The following is a 27594-nucleotide window of genomic DNA, read 5'->3' as shown; positions in this document are numbered from 1 at the left end:
GAATTTAAGAGGGATAAAAGTTTCCTCCTATAGGCATCTCTTCTGTATTCTCTCTATATATATGTAACTCTCTCAGTGTAATTTTATTCATTTTATTGTTAATATTTTTATAGTTTATTTTTACATTTTTTCGAAAAATGGTGACAATTTGTTATCAAGCATATTTAAGGGGAAGCAAATTGTCATTTTTTCTATTGAGTGTTTTACCCTAGGATACCCCCTAGGGTACTATTTTCAAACAGTTAATTGTTTCAGTCTGTAGTGTCAAAAATCTCTAATAGTTTTAATCACAAATTGTTTACAATGGTTATTTATACTTTCAAACGATAGCAGTTGCAGTAAATAATAGTTTAAATCAGCAATAGTTCCGGTAAAAAGTACTTTTAATTAATAATTTCCAGTTAATGGTATTTTCAACCACTAGTAATTTATGTCAAAAGGCAAAAGCAAATCCTTTTTAGAAAAAGGATTAAAGAAATGATAGTTTCAATTTTTGGTGGTTGTGACAAATTGTAGTTTTCTTCAGCAATAATTTCAACCAATTGTATAATGATGTAACCAATTTTAATTATAAATCAATGGTTGTGATCAATTACAATTTTTAATCATCAATAGTTTGAACCAATTGTAATTTTATTCAAAAGAAACAATTTTCCATAAGTTTTTCAATATTTTCACCCTTAAAATAAGAATATATTTTAAGCATCTAGTATAATATACTAAATTTAAAAGAATTTACTAAATATTAAGATTTAAGTATAAAATATGCTAAAATAGGTGCTAAGTATATTCTTAATTTCAGAATAAATTTTTTTCAGTGCATGCACATAGTGTAGTGAATGTAAATTATTTTTTCGCAAATACTTCTATATGTGTATATTTATAATATTGACACGACCAGCCGCACATTAAGGAATTATGAGCTGCCATAAAACTATAACTAATTTCAGAAGATGAATGGACAGTTCTCTCTCCTTCTTTCTTCATCTCGCACGTAATTTTCATGAATAAATTATAAATTTTACTTTCATTTCACTTATTTATTTTTTCTCTTTTTTATGTGGCTGAAAAAATGAAAATTAGTAACTTGGGAGAGTGAATAAAAAAAGTGAAAGAAATAGTTAGGAAGGAAAAAAATAATAAAGGTGTTTATGTATTCGGGAACAAATTTTACAAAAAAATTTTTTTGTCCCTAAATGTAAATTTGTAGTTTGGTACTAAATTAAAAGGACTCGTTTGAGAAGTAAATAGTAGAAAATACCAAATTTTTAGTATTAGACAACCACTTTTGTATAGTAGACGACTAACAATTTTTATAGTGGAAAACTACTAAATTGGTATAGTAAAATATTAATTTATTATTATAAATCCATTAATTACTAAAATTTCTACTTTCGAGCACGAATTAAATAGTCTAAACTATTTAATTTTTAGTAGAAAATTACCAATCATATAGTAGAATACTACTAATTAATAAAATTTTTATTCTGTACTAATTAATTGAATTTTTTTAAAATCCACAATTAGAGAGAAATATTAATAGAAATACATTACGTAATTCGAGGCATTTATAAGAATTAATAAAACTGAAAATTTGTTGGAAATTTTTCCGTTTGATAACATAAAAAGAAATTAAGATTATTTTTTATAATTTCAATATCAACAAAATCGAAATTGTATACATGCAGTGCTGCATTATTGCAACAGGCTTTATTTGATAAGAGAAAAATTAACACGAAGAAAATTGGATTATTCTTGGAATGAGATAGATATACCTTAAGTATTGTACCTAAAATATAATATAGGTAATATAATTTATAATATATTATAATATTATATTATAATATAATATAATGCTTATAGTATTCCTATTGTATTCTTCGAAATTATTCCTATTAAAAAAGTATAAATTCGATTATTTTGAAATTGAAACAATAAAATAATGGATTAAAGATTATAATCACAATTATCCAGATTACATATACAGTATGAACTGTTTTCTCAGTTATTCATTTTTTTCTCCGTGTAATTTACATTCTTGGAAAGTATGACAACTTCCACATGAGAAATCTCACCTGTATAAGTGTAATTAACAAGCTGATAACTATATTAGAAAAAGACGGATAAATAATTAGGAAAATTATAAATAAATAAAAAATTTAATAACTATTTGGTTTCTGTTAAAAGCGTTTTTTTTAAATTATTTTATAATAAAGACTTAAATAGATATATAGTCCTAAATACAAATTTATTTTTATTACAAAATATAGAATATAAATAATTATTTATATAAATATTTAACATACGCAATATTATAAACAAATATTAAAATTGTGTATAATATTTGTTTATAATTTTATAAATTTGAAAAAGTTTATAAAATTATAAACAAATATTTAATAACAATAAAGAAAATTTTCAAATACATTAAATATTCAAGAACTTTCAAGCAAAGTCGAAAGTAATATAAAGAAAAAAAATTAATTAAATGTCATTATAACAACCGGTTTTACATCTTTTGAATATTGTTTATTATGCATAATGAATTTTTTTTTTCTTGAAACAAAATTATATTTTATACTAGACAGCCTATGTTATAGAGGGGGAAATTCTTGATTTTTTTCAAGGTCACGAAATAGAATAATTTTTTCTTTTTTCTTATCTTCATGAATGTAAATCTTCTTAATGTTGTTTTATTGCTTTCATATATCATAACATAATTATTATCGCAGTGATAATTAGAATTCATTCTAAATTTACCTTTAGAATATAATTAGGAATTTTTCAAAAATTTCGAAATAGGGTATTAATAAAAATTACATGTCATTTCTCTATCATCGTTCTTTGGCCTATTGTTTATGAGATTTGAACAAAAAAAAGATCACATGGACAGAAATTAAAATTCAGTTTAAAAATTTCAAAATTTTTCAAAATTAAAACATTTTTTAAAAGTTAAAATGGTTTTTTGCTTCAAGTACTGATATTATTGATTCTAATAGAATTTATTTTACCTGAATAAAAATTATTTGATTCAAGTAAATATTTATTTGGTTTAAAAAAAATTATTTGATTTGAATAAAAATTAGTTGATAGAAAGAAATATTTATTTGCTTTAAATAAAAATTATTTCATATAAGGAAATATTTATTTGATTTGAATAAAAATTATTTGATAAAAAGAAATATTTTTCAAATAAAAATGATTTGATTACATTAAAGGTTTACTTGATTTAATTAAAAATTATTTAATTCAATTAAATATTTACTTGATATTAAATATATTAATATTTATATATTATTATTTACTTGATATGTAAATCAAAATAAATTTTTTTTCAGTGTAAAAAAAATTTTTTTTCGCGAAGAAATTTTTATTTTTTGCTAATCTAAATGAAATAAAAAAAAAGTGATTGCGCTATAATGCTCCAATTATTATGTTGTTTATTTACACAAAATCGTATATTTATACAAGATTATACACAACAAAGACTCACCGTGATTTGCTGAAAAGACGACGTAAATTTAATCCCATTGTGTTATAAATATTTCCAACTGAAAATTTTCCACTACTAATAATAAAAATTTTTTGTTTGGTTTTTTTTTTTTTAATTATTTATTAATACTCTAATAATAATAATGGCAACATTTAGAAATGTTTTTTTTTTGTATATAATTATATTATCGTAAAAATGATAAATTTTTAGCGCACTTCTCTCACCTGAGTTCTACATTACGCGCGACCGATCGAAAACATACTGGGGTGCGCCGGCTGCCGTCACGCACGACCCATCATGACCGTTAAAGGTATCACGTGCCCTCGTATCAACCAATCCCAATTGAACGAGGGCTAAATCAACAAAAGTCATTATATTGTAAAAACTTCCCCATTCTCAAACATATATTACACTTATACAGGTTAATAAGCGATGTTTCTAGGATAATAAATAGGTAAAATTGTGAATAACAGGTGTCATAATTTTCTAATATAAACGATATTTGAACGGCAATTTTCCTCGAATTTTCCGTGATTTTTTTTTGGAATCTTTTTTTTCGAAGGGGAAGGGAGAAACTCACCCCTTTGTTTGATTTTTGTTTTTGGTATAAAGTGGAAATTGACTGAAATATACGCTATTTTTCATCACCATAAAAACGATATTGTACCAAATTGTTATTTTTTGGCATAAATTATTTAAAATATACATTTCTAATTATAGTACTAATAATAAAAGTTCTAGATACCGAATTATAAATTACAATACAGTCGATTCTGGATAAATTAAATCTGAAGAGACAAAAAAAATATAAAAATACATGATTTCATTCAACGAATGTTTTGAGTATTATAATCATTATCTGATGATTATAATACCCAAATCCGTTAAAACTATTTTTGCTTCTAACAATCATGGATTGAACCTACCAGTGGTTATTAACAAATTTGATTATAAAATTGACAATAAAGATTGCACTGTTAACTTAAAAGTATCAAATTACAACGAATTGATACCAAAACTATGGATCAAATCAAAAATTGATCCAAATTTTTGCCATCAATTTGATCCTCTTTAGTATAAATTGATACTTTTAAGAAAACTGTGTCGTTAAAACTAGCAGAAATTAGAATTAGGATTAGTTTAAAACTTAAAAATTTCAAACAGCATTTGATTAAAATTTGATTGAAATCCGTTGATTTAAACTTTTGTTTAAATAAAGATTTACTGAAACCATCAGCGTTTAAAAATTACCATTAATTAAAAACTACCAGCAATTATTGTCGTTATTGCGGTCAAAATAAAAATTTTAGTAAATGGTACTGAAATTCGCTGTCAGTTCAATCATTTTGACGAATATCGACTATAGTCGATATTCGAAACTGCCAGCGGTTAGAAACACCACTGGTTAAAGTAACAATTAATTGGAACTACCATAGTAATTATTAACACTTTTGATTCAGATAAGTTTTTAGCAGAAACTATCAGCGATTATAAAAATCGTCAGTTAAAATAACAATTGGTTGAAACTACCAACGGTTTTGAGTATTATTTGTTCAAACTAACAGCGATTAAAAATACCACTATAGCTAAAAGTATAGTGATTGACTGAAACTACCAGCATTTATAAATATCATTAAATCAAACTACCAGCGATTTTATGTACCATTGGTTCAAATTACCAGTGATTATTAACACCATTTGATAAAATAACAATTTGCTGAAAGTACCAGCGATTTTGAGTATACTACTTACTGAAACAATCAGCGATTTTAATTATACCATTTTCTCAAACTACCACCAGTTATAAACATACCACTGATGGTTAAAGTAACTATTGACTGGAACTAGTATTTTAACAAACTTTTTTTATAATTAATAATATTAATAACGATTGACAGCAACTACCATAGCTATTATTGTCATTGTTGGTTATCACCAGTTGTAGCTTTACTACAATTGGTTGTAAGCACAACTGAATTAATCTGCTAGCATTTAGGAAAAGTACCAAGGCTGATAAATAGTATAAATTAAAAATAGCAATTGATTGACACTGCCAGCATTTTTAAATGCCCTTAATTTAGACTGCCAGTGATAACAGCAATAGCATTAGCAATAAAAATAGCAATAGCAAATAAAAGTAGTAATAACAACTCCAATTAAAATAGTAATAGTAATAATACTTCTAATAAATAGTTGCATTAAATATATTGATAGAAAAAAATTTGTTCGTCACTAAAATATTTTGAGTTATCGGTATTGTTGTCATGAGAAGGAAATTTGAATATTATCAAGTTGTCAATAAGGATTTTAGAGACTTTCAATAACATTCTGACTCATATGATTATTCGGCTAAAAACACCTGTGTGTATGAAGTAAAAACAAAGACTACAAAGTATATCAAATCTTTCGAAAATTGACTATTTAAATTTTAAACTAATAATAATTTTTTCTATTTTTTTTCACTTTAGGAAAAAACACGAAAATTTTTTAATTTCTTATCTTGAATGTCGTATGTATATTATCACTGATTTCTGGGACATTTTGCAGAAGTGGTATATTTTTTATGTCTTATCTTTCTTTACATTCTTTTTTGATTTCGAACTCAATTGTTAGATAGGTGAGTGAATTATTATTAATCAGATCTTCAGATCGTTCAGATCTAGTAAAATGTGTATGAAACTTATATTGCCATTTTTTTCGTTGAATTTTTGTAGTAGTAGTAGTAGTAGTAGTAGTAGTAGTAGTAGTAGTAGTAGTAGTAGTAGTAGTAAGTAGTAATTTTTTGGAGAATGGAAATTTCTTAGTAAATTTTTAATTTAATTATTTAATTCTTCGAAAAAAAGTTGATGTATTTTAATTTAAATATCTTTTTTAATGTAGTTTGATTATTGTTCAAGGATCAGTAATTTGTCGTCTTGGAAAGTCTTATCGTGTTTCTTGAATCGGCTCCTCAATTATCTCTGCTATGCAAAATAGCTCGTTTTACTGTCTAGAAAACAACATCAGCATTGTCAACTTTATCTTCTCAAAAGAAAAATATAGTTATCTCATTCACAGTGGTCTACTTTCTCGTGCGCAAATCATATGATACTTTACCATAGTGCGCGGTTTGCATACATTCGCTTTTATATTATTATGTATTTACGCCTACCATTAGGCAGCCCGCCTCTCTCTCGTGCTCGCTGAGAAAACATTTGTAAGGAGAGCAAAATTTACATAGCATAAAATTTACTAAAATTTATTCCAAAACAACAATAAAGTGAAAATTAGAAATTACTTTTTTTTAAATATACGCAAATTTAATTAGTGATTTTTTTAAAAATTAATTTAACTGCAGTTGATAATTATGTTAATATTACAATAGTTGAATTAATATTTAATTAATTTAATAACTTAACTGTAATTTTTAATTAATTTTTATTAATTTTTTATTTTAGTTAGTTTTAATTTTAATTCATTTTCATTTTAGTAAATTTAAATTTCAGTTAGTTTAATTTAAATTTTTTATTTTCAAAATAATAGTCCACGGTGAATTTTATTCATTTATTTATTATTTTAGAATATCGTGTCTAAGAAACAAATTTAATTTTAATATAAATTAGTTTGAGTTTAATTAATTTTAATTAGTTTTAACTTGAAAATATTTAAATTTACTTTTATTCAAATTTGAAAATAATCGAATCAACTATAAATTGTCAATAATTAAATTACATGAAGTTAAAATTAACTTAAATTTAACAACAATAAAGTGAACTTAACTTTTATTTAACATTAGTTAAACTAAATATATTTAAATTTAACAAGAGTTGAAATAATTTTATTAAGGAATACTAAAATTAATTTTAATTAAAAAAATACTTATTAAATTAACTTAAATTAAAATTAACGAAAGTTGAATTGATTTAAAATAAAAGAATAGAGGAATAGTTAAATAAATTTGACTTTATTTTAACAATGGTTGAATGAATTGAATTTTAATTTAGCAACATTTGACTTAAACTTAATTTAACAATAGTTGACTTAACATAATCTTAATTTAACAATTGTTGAATTCATTTTAATTTAAAAATAGTTAAATGAAATTAACTTTAATTTAACAATAGTTTAATTAACTTACATTTAACAATAGTTGAAGTAGTTGAAATGAAAATATACTGAATTGAACATAACATTAATATAACATTAGTTGACTGAACTTAACTTTAATTTAACAATATTTGACTTAACTATACTTACATTTAACAATAGTTGGAGTAATTTAAACGAAAACATAATAAGGTGAACTTAACTGTTATTTAACATTAGTTGACTGAACTTAACTTTAATTTAACAATATTTGACGTACCTTAATTTTAATTGAAAATGCCTGAATTAAATTAACTTTCATTTAACAATAGTTTAATTAACTTAACTTAAATTTAACAATAGTCAATGTAATTAAAATGAAAACACCCCAAATGGACATTAACATTGTGACTTAACTTAACTTTAATCTAACAACATTTGACTTAACTTAATTTTGATTTAACATTAGTTGTTTTAACTTAATTTTAATTTAACATTTGTTAAATTTATTTTAAATTGAAAATAGTTCACTAAAATTAGCTTTAATTTAACAATAGTTTAATTAACTTAACATACATTTAACAATAGTTAAAGTAATTTAAATGAAAACATAGCAAAGTGAAGTCAACTTTAATTTAAAATTATTTGAATGAACTTAACTTTAATTTAAGAATAATTGTTTTCACTTTTAACTTTATTTTTAAAATAATTGACTTAATTTATTTTTCATTTAACATTAATTGAATTAATTGATCATTCGGCGTTAATTCGGCGAATGATAAATTTCTTTTCTATAATTAATTGAATTAGTTTTAATTTACAAGTCAAGCAATTAACCTAAATTAAATAAAATAATACTTTAATTAATATCATTTTTTATTTCAAGATTGAACTAAATTTTTATTTATATATTTTATTCATAATAATAATAAAATTAATTTAACCTTAACTTAAAAGTAATTTAATAAACTTTATTTTTTTAGTAATTGTTGTAAAAAATGGTAATTTAACTATTGTTGGGTTAATTAATTTATTATTAAATGAACTTAAATTTACTTTAATAATAGTTAATTTAACTTTAGGTAAAAAATTATCGAATTATGTTAATTTTAATTAAACAATAATTAATTTAAATATTGTATACTTAATTTGAAATAATGTTTGATTCGTGGTTGATAATTATATTTTTAATGACAGAATTTCATTGGACATCTCAATTCTTAATAATCAAATCAATTTAATTACATAATAATAATAATAGGTAATAATATTATTATTATAATTTTTTTTTATTTTTATTATCATTTTCATTATTATTAAAAAATGAATTAATTTAAATAATATAGTAGTTATTAAATACATTTTTATTTTGAATAATTCATAATTACACAATTTTTTAACAATAATTCGTGAAACAATAGCCGTTAGATACAGTTCTTCGTATATTTTTTCTGGACAATGATATAATTCTCACGTTAAATCAATTCTCTTTTTAAAATTTTTCCATTTTCCAAAACCAATCTCAAAGTGAGCGGAACACATAATATTCATAATATTCTATGAATGAAGTTGAATATTTCTGATTTTATGTATAATATTTTTCCCTGGACCGTTATCTATATCGTTATCTGCTGATGGAATACAAACCGTTATATATGTGGCTCATTGAATTGGATCCTTTCGAAAAGTCAATAATTTGAATTGTAAATTTTTTTTTCTTGGATGGCAGACTGCCTCCACTGATATTATATGTATTTTTGCTGCAGGGATTATTTATTATGATTATGAATATTATAGTTTATATATAATTATATTTATGGATATATATATATATATATAATTATATATTTATTTATTTATATTAAAATTAAAATTTTGTAATTAAAAATATTTTTAATATTTTGTAAATTTGAATTTACAGAGAAAAATGTTTTAAAATTCACCTCCTTCTTTTTATATCTCATTTACATTTAAATAAACAAATAAATAGATATTTACGTACAATTGGATAATTTGTAAAATATATTTTATTGTTATCAATGAATAAATTATAGCAGGTGACCAGCAAAATTCCATTAGAAAATGCAATTCACCTAATAATCATTGAGCTAACGTCATACTCGCGAGTGTAATTTAAAAGGGGGGGTTGGAAAGGGGTGAGAGGGGGAGAAATGGAAGCATCTGCCTAATGGGGTTTAACCATCATCTTAGATCGCTTCGCTCTTCACCAAGTTGATCTTATAATTATAGTATATATCGAGATAGTTTTGCGAGACATTCACTGGCCATATAATTTCCATGATTACATTCAAGAATGCAGTGATTCAAAAGTTTTTCATTTAATCTCATTTAAAATCAAGGATAAAGATCAAATAGAATCTCTATTTTATTGCCAGGCACGATGAAGACTTTGAAATGCACTCTATATATACCAAGTTTCTTTGTATCGAAACTGAATATCTTTTTTTTTATTTAAAACATTTTTTTCAATTTAAATTTAAATTTAGAACATTTTTTAATTTATAAAAGGGGTTTACAATTTTAAATTTAATTAATTTTAATTTTTTAATTTGAAAATATTTAAATTTAAACAATTTTAATTTAAAGAGATTTAAATTTAAGGAAAAGTTAAATTTCAAGAAGGTTCTAATTTTAAATGAATTGAATTTAGTACAATTTTTATTCTAACAAGTTTTTGTTTAAAGAAGCTTTTTATTTAATGAAATTATTATTTAAGAAAGTTTTTATTTAAAAATGTTTTTACTTGACAACATTTTAAGTTTTTATTTGAAAATGTTGTTTAAAAAGTTTTTTTTTAATAAATAATTAAGTTTGAGAAAGATTTAATCAACCACAATTGAATTTAAAAAAGTTATTGCTTAAAAAAGTTGTTTGAAACTTTAAAATGTTTATATTTATTTAACAATTAAATTTGAGGAAGGATTTTATTAACAAAACTTAAATTTAAAAAAGATTTAATTAATAGCAACTGAATTTAAAAAAGTTTTGATTAAAAATTGAATTTAAGAAATTGTTAATTAACCGCAAACTTAAATTTAAAAAAGTTTTAATTAACAAAACTTAAAATTGAAAAAGTTTTAATCAATAAAAATTCTTGTTGAATAAATTAAAAAAAAGTTTCCACTAAAAAAATATATTAAACTTGAAAAAATTAAAGTTGAAGATTAAAATTAACCAAATTTAATTTAGAAAAAAATTTTAGTCTAAAAAAAACAAGTAAACAAAAGTAAATTTTTATATATTGAAAAAATATTTTTGAATAAATTTTCGAGAAAATAACGAAAGAAAATGAATTAAGGACATTTTGATAAACTTATAATTATAATTAGAAAATATCGAGAACGAATTAATTTTATAAAAGTTCCTACTTTTGTTTTTATTTTTAAACAGAAAGAAATTTTCTATTTACTATAAATATGATTTACTGATAATTTATTAGAAAATTTCTATAATATACAAAATTATACGTTTTCTTTATAAACTGGAAGTAAAATTATTCTAATATTTCAAATAGAAAAAAAATTTGTGTTTTTCATCATCATAATCATCGTTTTAAAAGAAAAAAAAGTCAATATGTGGGTAACGGTTATTTTTTTTTTTTGATTATATAGGTTTTGAAAAGTATAAATAAGGACAAAATAAAGAGAGAATTCTCTTATAAGTATTAAAGAAGTTAATTAACCACTTAAACGCCAATCGAAAAGAGCATCTTTTATGCGACATGTGTCCTTCACTTATATTTTCACTTCTATGCTAATGAGGAGAAGACACACAACAACAATTCACCTGGTAAATCAGAAACAACCGCGAGTGCAGTTAGACTCTTTAATAGTTGATTATTATTCAATTATAATCGTGCTCGCGCGCGAACAGTGAAACTATATTCGTTTAGAAATAATTTCTATTTATTTTTCAATTAATTTTTCTTTTTTTTTCTAGAATTTTTCTCTATTCTTTCGAAAATATTTTCTAAACTGTATATGTAAAGAACGAAAAGTTCGTAAATTGTACTATATAATTTGGAGAATTTTGGAGAAATTCTAAATGATTGCAGAAATTCAATTATTTTCAAAAGTAATGAAATTCTTCGCAGAAATTCAATTATTTTAAACAGTAATAAAATTCTTCGCAAAAATTCAATTACGTTCAAAATTTTTTTTAAATTCTCATCAAAATTTCAATTATTTTCAAAAGTAAAAAAATTCTTCGCAGAAATTCAATTATTTTAAAAAGTAACAAAATTCTTCGCAGAAATTCAATTACGTTCAAAATTTTTTTAAAATTCTTATCAAAATTTCAATTATTTTCAAAAGTAACAAAATTCTTCACAGAAATTCAATTATTTTCAAAACTAATAAAATTCTTCCCAAAATTTTTTTAAAATTCTTATCAAAATTTCAATTATTTTCAAAAGTAACAAAATTCTTCTCCGAAATTTAATTATTTTAAAAAAATGTAATAAAATTCTACACAAACTTTTAATTATTTTCAAAAAATAATAAAAATTTTCACAGGAATTTCATTATTTACAAACTTTTTTTATAAATTTCTTCGCAATCATTCAATTATTTTCATAAATAATAAAATTTTTACGGCGATTCAATTATTTTAATATAAATAATAAAACCTATTGTAGAATTTTAATTATTTTTAATACAATTTTAATCGAATTCATAGAAAAAATTCTTAAAAATTTTATTGAAATTCGTCGAAAGAATTCAGTTGTTTAAAAATTTATATATAAAATTCTTTATGAGATTAATTTAAAAATGGATTACAGTTAGAATTTTAGATTATAATTCAATTTTAAAAGCATTAGAGTGTAAATTTTTAGAAATAATTGAATTTTGAAAAGGTTTCAGATTAAAATCTTTGAAAATTTGAATTTTTCATATTTTTAACTAACAATTCTGAGAAATTAATTTTTTTTGAGAAACTTTAATATTGCAGATTATTTTTGAAATTATTTTTAAAGTTTTTATTTTCTAATATATTTAACTGCGAAGAATTTACGAATAATTGAATTTTTGTAAAATTGAATTGTAAACAAATAAATTTGAAAATTCTTAAAAAACTTTTTCAAAAATTATTAAAAATAATTAATTTATAGAAGATGTTTAGTTAAAAACAGGGAAAAAAATTAAATTTTGTAAAAGTTACAAATTATTGCAAAAATTCAATTATTTTCAAGAGTAATAATATTCTTCAGAAAAATTAAATATTAAAATTAAATATTAAATATTTAAAAAAGTAATAAAATTCTTCTTAGGGATTCAATTATTTTCAGAAATAATAAAATTCTTAGGAATTTTATTAAAATTCGTTAATAGAATTCAATTACTTGAAAATTTGTTGATAACGATTCTTTATGGGAATTGAATTTTAAGAAACATTCAATTATTCAATAAATTATTTATTTGCATTTTATTTGTATTTAAATAATTGAATTCTAGTAGAATTTTCTTACAAAAATTGATTTAAAAATTAATTTCAGTTAAAATTTTAGATAATAATTGAATATTAAAAGCAATAGGTATTGCGAGAATTTTTATAAATAATTAAATTTTGAAATTAAAAATTTTTTTCATCTTTGGTCCATAAAGTCCGTATTTTTAAATACTTTCACTGGTTCGAGCCCTGAAGTTTATTAATAATAATTATTATAATAATTATTTAATAATTATTTAATAATTATTTAATTATTATAATAATAATTATTATTACTTTTTTTAAAATTATTTTTATTGATTGTAATTTTTTTACTTTATCACTCGGTAGTTTTATTTATATTTTTATTATTATTATTATTATATTTAAAAGAAAATAATGATTTAATTTTATAAACTATAAATTATTATGAGAAATAATTGTGAAATAAAATAAACAATAAAACAAGCAACAAAATAAAATAGTAACTTTTTTATAATAGAAAACTCGAAATGCAAAGTGAATAATAAACAAAATTAATTTATTATACAGTTAAAATATCTCTCATTAAAAAAAAATCTATTAGCTCATCATCATCATCATCATATCTGAGAAACAAATAATTATTTTCGTATGTGAGAAGTGTTCATTGTTATTTCTATTCATCGTATATAAAATAACTAACAGTGCATAATAATTATTACGCTATTTTCCTTCTTGTCATGATCGTGACCTCTGAACGAAAAAAAAAATGTCGAACACAATGCAAAAGAGTAACTTTAGGAAAGAGGTAAAAAAGAAATTACACAGCCAAATGAGGGAGAATGTTCTTCTTCCTTCTCATAGAGCTGGAACTTAAATTCTACCTGTCGAAGGTATACGAGAAAATTCAGTTTTAATTAATAATAATTAACAGGAGTTTAATGTCCTCACGTTTACATATATGTGAGTATATTGAGAAATATACGTTTATTGTGAGTGAGTCATTTTATTGAGTAACATATATTAAACAGGATACCATTTCTGTCACATGTTCATGACAAATAAATAAATAATCACTCGTTATAAATTTATAATATTTCAAATAATTTGTATTTTATCAAAAAAGAAAAAAATCCTGTTTAAATACGCAAATGGGTTTTATTTTCTTTTTTCATTCAACTTTATTTTAACATTGCACGTATATATTGCACTCGGGATTAAATGAATGAATCTGGTGGCTTCATTCAGATAGAAACATAACATTCTTGACATTTTAAAGTACATGCATAAACATAATAATAATGATTATTATTATTATTATTCCCTGCCAGATGTTTTCTGAAATTAAAAGTGTAAAAAATGTGAAAATTTATGTTTTGTAATTGATATATCAAAAGATAAACAAGTCACGATTAAACAAGAAAAATTATATTGGCAATCGTCGTCGTGTTCATATAATAGTTATTCAATCCGCGACGTTATGCGTTTCCGTTTTGTGACGGGAAGTGATATTATAAATTTAACAACGGCTTATAAAGTTTTATCGTTGATCGCAAAGCTCATTATAATCGTTTTCATGCAGGTGAATTTCAAATCATTTTTTCGCACGTCATTACGCGATTCAAACCTTTAGTTTTATGCAAATTTTTGTTTTTTTTTTTTAATAAAATGAGTAAGTAAAAAAGTGGGGGTTGAATAATTTTTTTCTCTCAATCAACAATGAAGTATTTATAATATTTTTCTTTTATTGTAATATTTATTTTTTTCTATCTAAATTAATTTTTATTTTTTTAATTATATTTTTATTTACATTTTTATTCACATTTTTATTTATGTATTTTTTATTAACATTTTTATTCACATTAAAATTGTATATTGAAAATATTTGAATTCTTGCGAAGAATTTTACTATTTATAAAAATAATTGAATATTGTTCCGAAGAATTTATTGAAATTTTGGAAAATAAATGAATTTTATGTTAATATTTAAAATTTTTAATTCTTTCGAGGAATTCTATTAAAAATTTTTTGAAAAGAATTGAATTTCTACAAAGGATTTTACTATTTATAAAAATAATTGAATTATTGCTGAGAATTTTACTATTTATAAAAATAATTGAACTGTTTCGAAGAATTTATTAAAATTTTTAAAAATTATTAAATTGTTATGAAGAATTTTATAGAAATATTTAAAAATAATTAAATTTTTTCGAAAAATTCAATTAAAGTTGTTTCAAAAATAATTGAATTTTTTAAAGGAATTTCATTAAAATTAAGTATATTGGAAATAATTGAATTCATCACGAGAATTTGATTATTTCTGGAAACTAATTGAATTCTTTCAATTTTTTTGACGAATATATTTAAAAATTGCATTGAAAGTAATTTAATTTTTATATAGAATTTTTTAGAAATATTTTGTGAATAATTGAATTATTTTTAGAGAATTTGAAATCTTGTGTGAAATTGAATTTTATGGAAATTTTTGAAAACAATTAAATTCTTTCGTGTAATTTTATTTAAATTCGATTAAAAATTATTTAATTCCTGCGAAGAATTTTAGTATTTATAAAAATAGTTGAATTGTTTCGAAGAATTTATTAAAATTTTAGAAAAAAATTGATTTTTTCGAAATGTAGTAAAATTTTTTTTAAAATTGAAATCTTCCGAGGAATTAAATTAAAATTGTTTTGAAAATAATTGAATTTTTGTAAAGATTTTACTATTTAAAAAAATAATTGAATTATTGCGAAGAATTTTACTGTTTATCAAAATAATTGATTTTTTCGCAGGATTTATTAAAATATTAGAAAAAATTGAATTTTTTCGAAATGTGTTAAATTTTTTTTAAAAATTGAAATCTTCCGAGGAATCAAATTAAAATTGTTTTTAAAATAATTGAATTTTTGTAAAAATTTTACTATTTAAAAAAGTAATTGAATTGTTTACAAGGATTTATTAAAATTTTAGAAAATAATTGAATTCTTTCGTGAAATTCTATTTAAATTTTTATATTTTTCCGAAAATTGAAATTAATAATAATTATTAATTGAATTAATTTATTTATTAACGTTTTTGTACAGACTTATAATTTTTTTTTTGTATGAAAATTGAAATTTTATATCTGAATATATTGATTTGTGTACTTTTTTTTGTTTACAAATTTCTGTTAAATATTTTATTCTTTTTGTTATTAAAAAGAAATTTTGAAATATTTAAGAATGCAAGTTTAATTTTTTTCAGTTTCAATGTTTTTAATGTTAATTTTATTTATCAATTTGTTAACATTTTTTTGAAATTTTACTTTAAAGTACCTATTATTATTATTATATTATTATATAAATATTATTATTAAATAAATAAAAATAATAAATATAATAATATAAGACTTGGCGTAATTGCAAACAATTTGTTCAAAGTTTAGAAGAATTAAAACCATTTATTGCAAGTTTTAAACAAATTTTAAAAAATACTTTTATATTAACTATTAACTTTGTTTAATAGTTTTAAAATTTAAACAAATTTAAATAAATACTAGTAAATTGTAAATAGTATCCAAAACATTTTTTTTTATTATATAAACAAATAAGTAATAATAAATTAAGTTTCATGTAGACATTAATTTACTTAGATAGATTAATTTATTTATGAATTTAATTTCATTTATTATATTTTAAAATAATAAATAATCATAATAATAATAATCAAAATAATAAATAATAATAAATAATCATTAATTTCCAATATTTAAAATTCCTTAGTTCCTGTTTTGTTATAATTTGTTTAAAACTGGAAATAAATGATTTTATTTCTTAAAAAAAAAAATTGAACAAATTATTAGCAATTATGCCGCATATATATGGAAATAAAATTTAACTCTTTTCGAGTATAATAATATATCAACTTGTAAAAAAGAAATAGCAAGTGTCATTTTTTTTGCGTATAAGCTTTTCTTTTGCTCTTATTCTTTGATCATTATCATTCAACAAAACTGCAGTCTGATAGGAACGCGACGGCAATATAAACTATGTAGAAAGTGCTGAGCTGACGAGATGCTCAATCGTGCCAAGATACGCACTTGACATTTAAAAAAAAAGAAAAAAGAATAAAATAAAAATTGAAAGAATAAAAATTAAAAAATTAAAGAAAAGAAAAAATAACGAAAACATTTCTCGTTTATAATAATGAGCAAAAGAGGCTGCGCACATGATCGGACTAACGTTGCTACATTAATTTTACCTGTCTGGAAAAAGACTTTTTAATGTTTCTATTTCAAATTTCCGGTCGCAAACTTCTCCTCTATATACCTTCAACGGCAACATGCAATTTTACTTCCTCCCGTTCAAAGAAAATTCTTGCAAAATTTTTATAAACACATTTTGTGTTATTATCTAATTACCGTGATGTTTTAGTATCTAATTTATTTTATAACACGTTTGTATAATATAATTTATTTAGATAGTGAATTTAATTGAAAAGAATTATTTAATGAATTTATTTTTATTATTTATTTATTATTCGTTTATTATTTAATGAATTAATTAAAATGAATTTAATTTTGTAACCAAATTATGAATTTAAAAAATCCGCAGCTGCGAAGAATCGAACCTCAGCGCTCGCTGCCGCGAGTCCGGCACTAAAGCCGCTGAGCTATCTCACTGTTCCTTAGTAGTTAATAATTATTATTATAATAATTATTCTTAGTGTTTTATTTTTAGTAATTAGTGTATATAATATTTATAACATTATAATTATTATTATTGAATAATTTATTGTTAATAGCAATTTTTTATTTATTATTTTTATTTAATTTTTATTCAATTGTAAAAATTTATCAAAAATTTTTTTAGTAAAATTAATAGTTTCTCGTGTATTATTAATATTATCATAATCAGTGTGACAAATTACGGTTAGTATTGAATATAATAAACATTTTACTATAGGATATATTTGAGTTTTGAGAATTTCTAGGTTTTTAGTTTATAATATCATTCTGAGAATTTCCCATCAGACATCTTTTCAAGTTTTTGATGTAAATTCTTGAGGGGCGAAAAATAAGACCTCAAGAAAATCAATGTCGGCTAACCACTAACCAGTTTTCTCTTATCTATACCCTCACATAGCGCAGCTAATCCTACATTTCTTCTTCTTATTCTTCTTCTTCTTTTCATTTTATTTCTTTTCTGGTTTATTCATCATTGCACCTTTCTACAAGAGTGACACGATATTCATCGGCTCTCTTTCTTTTCTTTTATATTATTTATTATTCACACTCTACATCATAATATTCAATGTGGATTGACTGATAACAACACTTGTTGAAATCAATTGCCATTTTCAATACTTTTCATTTTATATTGAAATAAAAGAATAAAATGCACTAATTTTTATTTTTCATTTATCTGTTTCTTACTTTCTACAACTTTTCCCTTTCGTTCGTTTCTTGAATGTCTTGAATTTCTTGATTATTTTTTATCACTACCAATAGGGTTAAAATTCTCAATGTATTCTATTTATTTATTATTATTATTATTTTGTTTATTATTATTTATTATTTTTATTATTTAATTAATTAATTTTTTGATTGAAAAAATTTAATTTAATTAATTAAATAAAATAAAATAAAGAATAATCCAAATAAAATTTAATAAAAATAAGAATAATCCAGAAAATCTTGAGTTTAATTATAAATAAAATAAATTTTAAAAAAATTTATTAAAAATTTAGAAATGTTTTTTGTCAAAATAATCCAAAAGATGCAAAATTTCAAATTATTAAATAAAAAATCCAAAAACTTATTCTTTTACAAAATTGGTTAAAAATTATTTGTTAGTTTATATTAAATAAATAAATAATAGTAAATATAAATAAATATTCTAAGTTCAATTTGGTTAAATAATAAAATAAATAAATTATTATTGTTATTCGTTTGATTTAAAAAATTTATTTATTGATTTGATATAAATTAACAAAAACAATTTTTTTAAACTTTTTAAATTTGAATTTTCATTTATTTGGATATTTTTCTAACTTTTTCTAATTTTAACTAAATTGAATATTTTTGGAAATGTAAGTGTATTTTTTTTTTTTTTTTTGAAAAATATTTTCTTTGTAGATATTTATTTTTTTAATTGTGACACTCGTGATATTTTATGATTTTTGGGATGAAGTATTAATGGAATTTAAGAACTTATGGAAAAGTCGAAACAGACGGGAGATACAGTTATAAGAAGAAGAAAATATGGAATGCATTTCTTGACATTTGATCAAGTAAAGATAAATTTTGTACAAAAGGAAGAATGGTTTAATGGAATTTTTAGATTGAAAGCCAAACCAGAATTTTTTTTCAAATTTAATTTTTAATCGATTTCTCTTCAAAATTGAAAAATTATTTCCCATAATTCTGAATTTTTTTATTTTCTATAAAACTTAATTTCTTGGTAAATTTTTCTTCCTGAACAAATTCGAAATATTAACACAAATTTGTTAAATTTCTTTTTATTTTTTTATTTTCATTAAAATTAATTCAAATTTAGAGTAACGAGAAGAACAGATTTGGAAAATTGATTAAATAATAAAGAATGAAAAATTATAAATAGAAGTAATTAAATACGTAATATGCTTAGTAAATAATTAATAATAATAAGTAAATAATTAATATTTAATTTAATTTAATTTATTAATAAATAAATAATAAAATATAAAACATAATTAGTAGAATACGTAACGTAGTAAATAAAATTAATAAAATGCGTAACAACAAATGAAATGATAAATTTTTATAAATAAAATAATATAAAATACAATTAATAAGAATAAATAAAATACGTAATATAATAAATAAAGAATAAATAAAGAAATTTATCTCAAAAAATAAATTATTTCGTAAAAATAAAAATTTAATTCCACAAAACAATATGTTACGTATAAATTTTTTGCAATTGAATAACATTGTTGTATGGCAAAATATTTATTGCCATTGAAGGAAATTCAAACATCTTGATTAAAAATGTTGATTAGAGTTTAAATGACTTCCTGAAAGAATTAGTAAAGCGGGTCACGATTCTTTCATGTCACGGATGTTTATCTCCTTTGAAGTTAAGTAAATCATGCTGAATGAAATAATTTCCCCCCTCTCGAGAATAGAAAAAAAATTTTTCTTTCTCTTCAAATTTCCCATTATTCATCACATTCTATTTTCCATTTGTATACATTTCAAACTTGTTTGTAAAAATTTACATTTTGCCGGTTTTCTTCGTCATAATTTCTTCACTTCTTTTTGAAAGTACACAAATAAAAAATTTTTTTAAATAAATTATTCGAAATTATACTAGAGAATAATTAATTGTGTTCGTAAAATGATTTTTCATAATAATGTAAATTTTCGGTTTTAAGAATTTTGTTCATTACAAATTCGTCTGTTGTTTTTAATATCAATATTATTACTCAATTTTTTTTTTATTAATGTTAATAGTATTATTTTTAACGTTAATTATTATTAATAATTAATTTTAATATTATTAAAATTCATTACTAATTGAAAATAATTTCAAATAAATAAATTCTCGTTTGGGATTTTTATTCTGATGGAAAATAATTATTATTTTAGTCGCGTAGTATTTTTTGGTTGTATTTATAATTGTTACTTCTTTTCTGTCTAGATTGCGACAAGGAAAAAAATCTCAGGCGCCGAGAATCGAACGCACGACTTACGCTCTCTGGTCAGTGACTTTAACCGCATAACCACGAACACAAGGTAGGAAATTTTACTATAAATAACATTTTTACAATTACTATTTCTCCTCTACTATCTTTCCTCTACATTTCCAGTTCGTTAATTTTAATTAATTTTGAAAATAATAGGAAATTAAAAATTTTTAATTAAAATTTGCATTTTGGAAATAATTACAATATTCGAATAAGTTGCGAATTTTATTTTTGCGATCAGATATTTCTTTGCTACTTTATATATTATATAGTGTGTATATATATACAGAGTTGAGTGGATAGAATCTTGAACTATTATACAGTGAGTTGTTGGATTTAAATTCAAGTTTTCTTGATGAAGGGGTGCGTATATGTGTATGGTGTAAGTCATTCCACCAGTGCTACTCAACAATAGTTAATTAGAAAAAGAAAAGGACAGAGAGAGGAAGAGAGAAAGATGAGGAATGTAAAATTATATACCTTCTTGGCTTGATGCTAAGAAGCTGACGATGCACACGCACACATGTGCATTAACCTTATCGACAGTGGCGGATTATAACAGTCCCTTTCAAACTTTGGTAGTCTAGTCGTCAGGTAATATTTGTTTAGTAAGAGAATACGTATTATATCAATTTTTTGAAAATTTATATATGTAAATATTTCTCAAACAAAGAGAAGCTGATTTTTTTCCCCTTTTTTTTGACGTTTTTTAAATCTCACTTCGTATTTTTTTATCTTTAGTTTCGTTATTGTTAATTTTAAACTTTTGGTCCCTTTTTGACTTTTCAATTTTTCCGCCTTAGATTTTTTGTTCCTTTATGATTTTTCTTTCTTATTTATTTTTTGTCCCTTTATGATTTTTCTTTCTTATTTTAAAAATTTTTTGTCCCTCTTTGACTTTTTAATTTTCCGCCTTAGATTTTTTGTCCCTTTACGATTTTTCTTTCTTATCTTTAAAACTTTTTGTCCCTTTTTGACTTTTCGATTTTCCACCTTAAATTTGTTGTCCCTTTATGATTTCTCTTTCTTATCTTTAATACTTTTTGTCTCTTTTTAACTTTTCGAATTTTCCGCCTTAGATTTTTGTCCCTTTAAGAGTTTTCTTTCTTAAAATTTTTGTCCCTTTTGGACTTTTTGACTTTCCGCCTTATTTTTTTGTCTTTTGTGATTTTTGCCATTTATCTTTGAGACTTTTTTGTCTCTTTGTGACTTTTCGATATTTCTCCTTAGATTTCTTATCCCCGGAAGGAATAAAAATTTTATATTAAAGACTTTTTTTCCATTTTGACTTTTAATTTTTTGTCTCTTCACAATTTTTCTCTTTTATTCTTGTAGATTTTTGTTTCTCAAATTTGTTGTACCTTTAGGAATTAAAAATTTCTTTTTTTCTTTTTATTTTTTGTCCCTCTTTTCACTTTTTTATTTTTCGCCTTAGATTTTTTGTCCCTTTATGATTTTTCTTTCTTATCTTTAAAACTTTTTGTCCTTTTTTGACTTTTCGATTTTCCGCCTTAGACTTTTTGTCTCTTTAAGATTTTTCTTTCTTATCTTTAAAATTTTTTGTCCCTTTTCGAATTTTCCGCCTTAGATTTTTGTCCTTTTACGATTTTTCTTTCTTAGACTTTTTGTCCCTTTTATATTTTTCTTTCTTATCTTTAAAACTTTTTGTCCCTTTTCGACTTTACAAATTATCCGCCTTAGATTTGTCCCTTTATGATTTTTCTTTCTTATCTTTAAAACGTTTTGTCCCTTTTTAACTTTTCGATTTTCCGCCTTAAAATTTTTGTCCCTTTTTTGATTTTTCTTTCTTATTTTAAAAATGTTTTGTCCCTTTTCGATTTTTTATATTCTTTTTCTTGAGACATTTTGTTTCTTTATGGCTTTTAAGTTTTTCCTCTATAATTTTAGAATTTTTTCCTTTAGGTTTTTTGTTTCTTTATCATTTTAGAATTTTGTTTTAGCTTTTATTTTATTTTTCAGATTTTTTATCCGCTTTTAATTTTCTAATTTTATTTTTTTAATCATTTGTCTCTGCAATTTACGAATTTTTCCTTCAGATTTTTTATCCTTTACCCTTTTTTGCCCTCCGGTGGAATTTAAATTTTATTCATTACAATATTTTTTTGTGTGCTTTGAATTTCTAATTTTTTCCATCCCTTTTATGGCTTCGAAAATTTTTCGCTCCTCTTCTTTTGTCTCTCGTTATACACGGGGTATATTTTTTGCAATTCCTTTTATTTTACATTTAGTATATACAACATTCGATGGAGAACTAATGCATTCGCATTATCATTTTGATATATAAATTACGGAAGTATTCATATATAGGATTAGAAAATTGTTTATACGATACTGTTTCTCTGCTTGAATATGTGTTGTATATACAAAGAGTATAACCACATAACGTTTGTGAATATACAATATATATATATATGTTCACCTGTGCCATCTAAGGATCCCATGAGATACATATATGTGTACCGTTCTGGAAACATATATATATATATATATATATATATATATATATATAGTTAGAACATCGCCATAGATTCCACGTTCCTTCCTTGTATCGAGTTTTACAGCCTCCTTATGTTGAGCGCGCAAAATCTAAAGAATGGAAGTCAAAGATAATACTCCCTTATTTCACATACACATACAAACTACTATTCAGCAATGAATAGGAGAATATTTAAATTAACTTCCTCGAAAATTTTCCACTTCTAATTATAGTTTCTTTTTTTTTTCTTTTTTCTACTTTTGTGCCGTGTCATTGTTACATTATATTACTTAATTACTTCATTAAATTTTACCGAGGTTCCATATCTGTTCTCTACTTTTTTTGTATTTGTATATTTTATTTTATGTGTCGATAGTGGATTATTGCGAGAATTAACTAACTTGGAAGGTACCGGCTACAAAGGGATTTTAATTTCCGTCGTTTGCAATTTTTATTTTGTTTATTATTTAAAGGATTATTATTTTAGTCGACTGGTATTTCTTTGGCGTTTATTATTTTAGTTACTTAGTATTTTTCATTTGACTGTATTATTTTATTAGCGTAGTATTTTTTTATGTTATGATTGTTACAAAGTTTCTGTATACTTTGATAGAGAAAAAATCCCAGGCGACGGGAATCGAACACGCACTACTTACGCTCACTGGTCAGTAACCATAACCGCGTAACCATGAGCGCACGTTATAAATATTTTCTAAAATGACATTTTTACTGTTAAGTTTACTTTTCTGTGGCTTTTCAGTTAATTCCCATTAATCAACTACCGAGTTGATATTTTAATTCAAGTATTGTTTTATTAACAATTAATAAATTAACTAGAAAAGTAATTTCCGTTTTTTGGAAATTTTATTACAGTAGAAAGTTTGTTACTTTGGCCGTATTGTACTTTTTTTGTTTATACAGTATTTTTTCTGTATTTATAGTAATTTTTGTCAATTTGGATTTTTATTCTTTAGAAAAGTTTATTATTCTCGTCGCATGGTATTTTTTTGTTAATTTATAATATTAATATTTGTCAAGCGGAATTTCCGTTTAGAATTTTTATTTAATTTTTTTTAGTCACATAGTATTTTTTTTGTTAAATTGAGGTTAGGCCAACATGGCGTTACATATTTTCCGGCGTCTGCCAATAATTGAGCGATTGACCCCGGAACTGACCGAAGGCTCCCGAGGGTGTCAATCATCGAATCCTGAAAGCAGACGCGACACTTGTGGACTCAGTCTCGTTTTGCAAAAACGTTGCATTGTTAATCAAGTTATCTTCATGGAATTCCAGTTTTGAATAATCGACTCTTCGTGTTGTGGACCGTGGTTCTATTTTTCATCGAACAACTCACGCTTTGGATTGTCATCATTTAGAGTAAGTTTAAAAAAACATTTTTATTTCAATTCCCATAAATTATTTATTTTTTCCTGATTTCTAGACGCCTGTCACCGCGTTTTTTCCTAACCTCAAAATTCAACTTTTCTTTTTCCTGTCTTTCAAATTTGATTTTATTAATTGTTGCATGAAAATTGTTAATTATATATTATTATTGAATATTTAACTGTGATATTTGACAAATTTTTGTGTGGCGAACGGACAAAAACACAGAAATTGTGTAAATACATTTTCCTAAAAAAAACGGGAAAAAATTATTCGTAGAAAATTAATCGAAAAATAATAATTCAATTAGTGAGAATAAATGAAAATTTATGGAAAGTAGTAAATATTAGAATCCGAAATTTTAAAAACAAGTTATCGATTACGTAGGGAAATTTTTCGTTTCGAAGCGTCTGTGTCATTATTTTGGTTTGATTCGGCAAGGTTGTTCATAGAATAGCGCAAGGTCGTGGACAAAAACAAACGCGACATATACGCATAATAATTTACCTATTGATTTTGTCAAAATTTTGAAATAAAATTCTTATACACGGTGGCGAATAAAATTTAATCGACAAAATTAAGGAATTAAATACAATTTAATAGTAACATTAAACAGCTATTTTTTTGGCTGGAGTTTGAGAGTGACGGTCGTGATTGGTTGTGAAAATGACATGAGGACGGTCGCGAGTGGTTGAAATACGATGATGACGGTCACTATTGGTTGAAATAATTTCAAATTTTTGTGCGCGCGCAGTTTTAAGGTTTTTAATATATTCCACGTGGTCGAGTGCGAGTATTATACATGATGAATATTACAGAGTATTATAGATTACAAAGTGAAGAACACGTGTTTTTTCTTAAATATTCTTCATCATTCTTAATAATATTCTTAATATAAGGGATGATAAAAAGTGAAAAGTGACAAAATAAATATATATATATATATATATATATATATATATATATATATATATAAAATATCAGAAGTGAAAAAAGTTTTGTGATTAAAATAAGGATAAGGAGGATATAGGTGAGTTTTTAAAAATTATGTAAAATACTACTTTTTAGTGATAAAAATAATTTTTTCTTTTTGTGAGTAATTGCAATTAATAAATAAACATCTTTCCCGTTTAAGTCACTAAAACATAATCTATTTTTTCAGCAATTAAACTTATAATAAAGAAATTTAAGTAACGTTCTAGAATCAGTTAAAAAATTCTTCAGTTTGCCTTGTTTAATTAAAATTAATATTAAAATTAATATAATTTCTGAAATACTTTAAATGTTTTAATATTTTTTTAATGAATCTTAAACAAGCACCCAGATTTTATTTTTAAAATATTTATGTTGTTTTAAAAAAAGAATATTTAGGTATAAAATTAAACTCTAAATGTTAATAAACAGGTGCTGTAATAATTGGATTAGTTTTAGCATCTGTAACTTAGAATTAAATTTTAATGATAAATATTCTTTTTTTTAAACAAAAACATTAATATTTTTAAAATAAACTGGATGCTTATTTCAGTTTTATATTAATAATAATACTTCAATACTCTTAAATACTTTTTTTTAACAGCTTTTTTCGAAAGCAGCACAACGAACTCTCTCGAGTCTTTAACTGAATTAGAAAATTACATGCGTGCTTGTTGAATGGTTCGTTTTTTTTATTACAAATGACCTTGGCCTTAGATAAAAATAAAGATGGGTAATTTATGGGAGAAGTGTTTTTAGAAGTTGGCTTTCTCCAAAGATGATGATGACTGCAACCTTATGTCAGGCATAATGATGTTGTATAAGATTTTTTTCTTCGGTCAATTCTTTTTTTTTTTTTTTTTTTTTTTTTTTGAAGAAAAGGAAGAAGTATATAGAAGATGAAGGTATCGTTGCTTTCACGCACATAGTACAGGGGAACTAACGGACTTATTTACATGCAAATTTAAGACAAGTACATATACTTTGCTGCACTCTACAAGATTTCTCACAGATGAAAGCCTTTTGCACGACACAACGCATGCAATCGCAGTTAGAAGACCTAATGCCCGCTATTTACCCTATCTTCCTTTTTTTTCACTCCTCCATATATACTGAAGAAAACTCTTTATTTACCGTCCGCTACTGGTTAACAAGATGAAAATCCCTCTAATTCCGCGATTTTAAACTTTATGTTGTTGCAACTTTAATCACTGCTAATTCTATTTCTTTTTTTTTCTTTTTAATTTTTCCACTTTACTATTTCTTCTGCTTTTTTATTTTTCTACTTTTCTAATTATTTTTTTCTACTCTTCTAATTCTTCTTCTTTTTTTCATATTTTTTAACTTTTCTATTTCCTCGTCTTTTCCATTTTTTTCTATTTTTTCTACTTCTTTAATTCTTCTTCTTCTTCTTTTCCATTTTTCTACTTTTATAGTTTTTGCTTCTTTTTTATTATTTTTTTACTTCTTCGGTTTTTTTCTTTGCTTCTTCTTTTTCTTACTTTTCTTATTGTTAATTTTTCAAAAAAAAAATTTTCTTTTTTTTTGCTCCTTTCGATTTCTTATATATTCTTTTCTATCTCCTTTCCTTTTTCTCTATTTTTTTTGTTGCTCTATTCGATTTTTTAATTTTCTCTTTTTTTCGATTTCGACCATGAAAAACATTTTTATTAAATTTCCCATTAAAAAAAAAATTAATCGAAGAAGGTTGATGAAAATTTAACATTTATATTCAGTTTCCACATGATAGAGAAGTTGAGAGTGAGTATTCTTTCTTTTCTTTTAAAATTGATCATCTCATTACTCATATGGAATAAAATTATAAGGTCTCTCGGGACATTAAAGATAAACAAAAAAAAATGACAAATTTTTCTTTTTTTCGCAATTCTTTGCTTATATAGGCTTTTAAATGATTACCGGGAAAATTCAGGAACCTCTTAACTCTATAATTTTCAGACAAGCTTGAGGGTAAAACAAGATTTAAGAGTTGATTCTCAGTTCTGATTGACTGAATAGCGTTTCAAACCAAACTTAACTTTCAAGGCT

General features: G+C 22.8%; 1 protein-coding gene across 4 annotated transcripts in view; it reads right to left on the bottom strand.

Moving 5' to 3' along the window:
* LOC122500907 (myb-like protein P) overlaps positions 1–27594 on the bottom strand; it is a 197279-nt gene that overhangs the window by 163229 nt on the left and 6456 nt on the right. The window contains exons 1-2 of one of the 4 annotated variants that reach the window (XM_043610101.1): positions 3718–3744; positions 3494–3502 (exon numbers count right to left, since the gene is read on the bottom strand). The exons of 2 other annotated variants lie outside the window; for them this stretch is intronic. Coding sequence is in view for 1 of the 2 variants with exons in the window: in XM_043610084.1 (XP_043466019.1) it covers positions 3494–3531 (38 nt within the window). In the remaining variant the exon portion in view is untranslated. Of the gene's footprint in view, positions 1–3493; positions 3748–27594 lie in introns of those variants that run through there. One more of the 4 variants, XM_043610084.1, reaches the window with a different exon arrangement.

This window comes from Leptopilina heterotoma, unplaced genomic scaffold (assembly GCF_015476425.1).
Source record: "Leptopilina heterotoma isolate Lh14 unplaced genomic scaffold, ASM1547642v1 Lhet_103, whole genome shotgun sequence".
NCBI classification, from domain to species: domain Eukaryota; kingdom Metazoa; phylum Arthropoda; class Insecta; order Hymenoptera; family Figitidae; genus Leptopilina; species Leptopilina heterotoma.
This window is presented reverse-complemented; position numbering and strand designations above follow the sequence as displayed.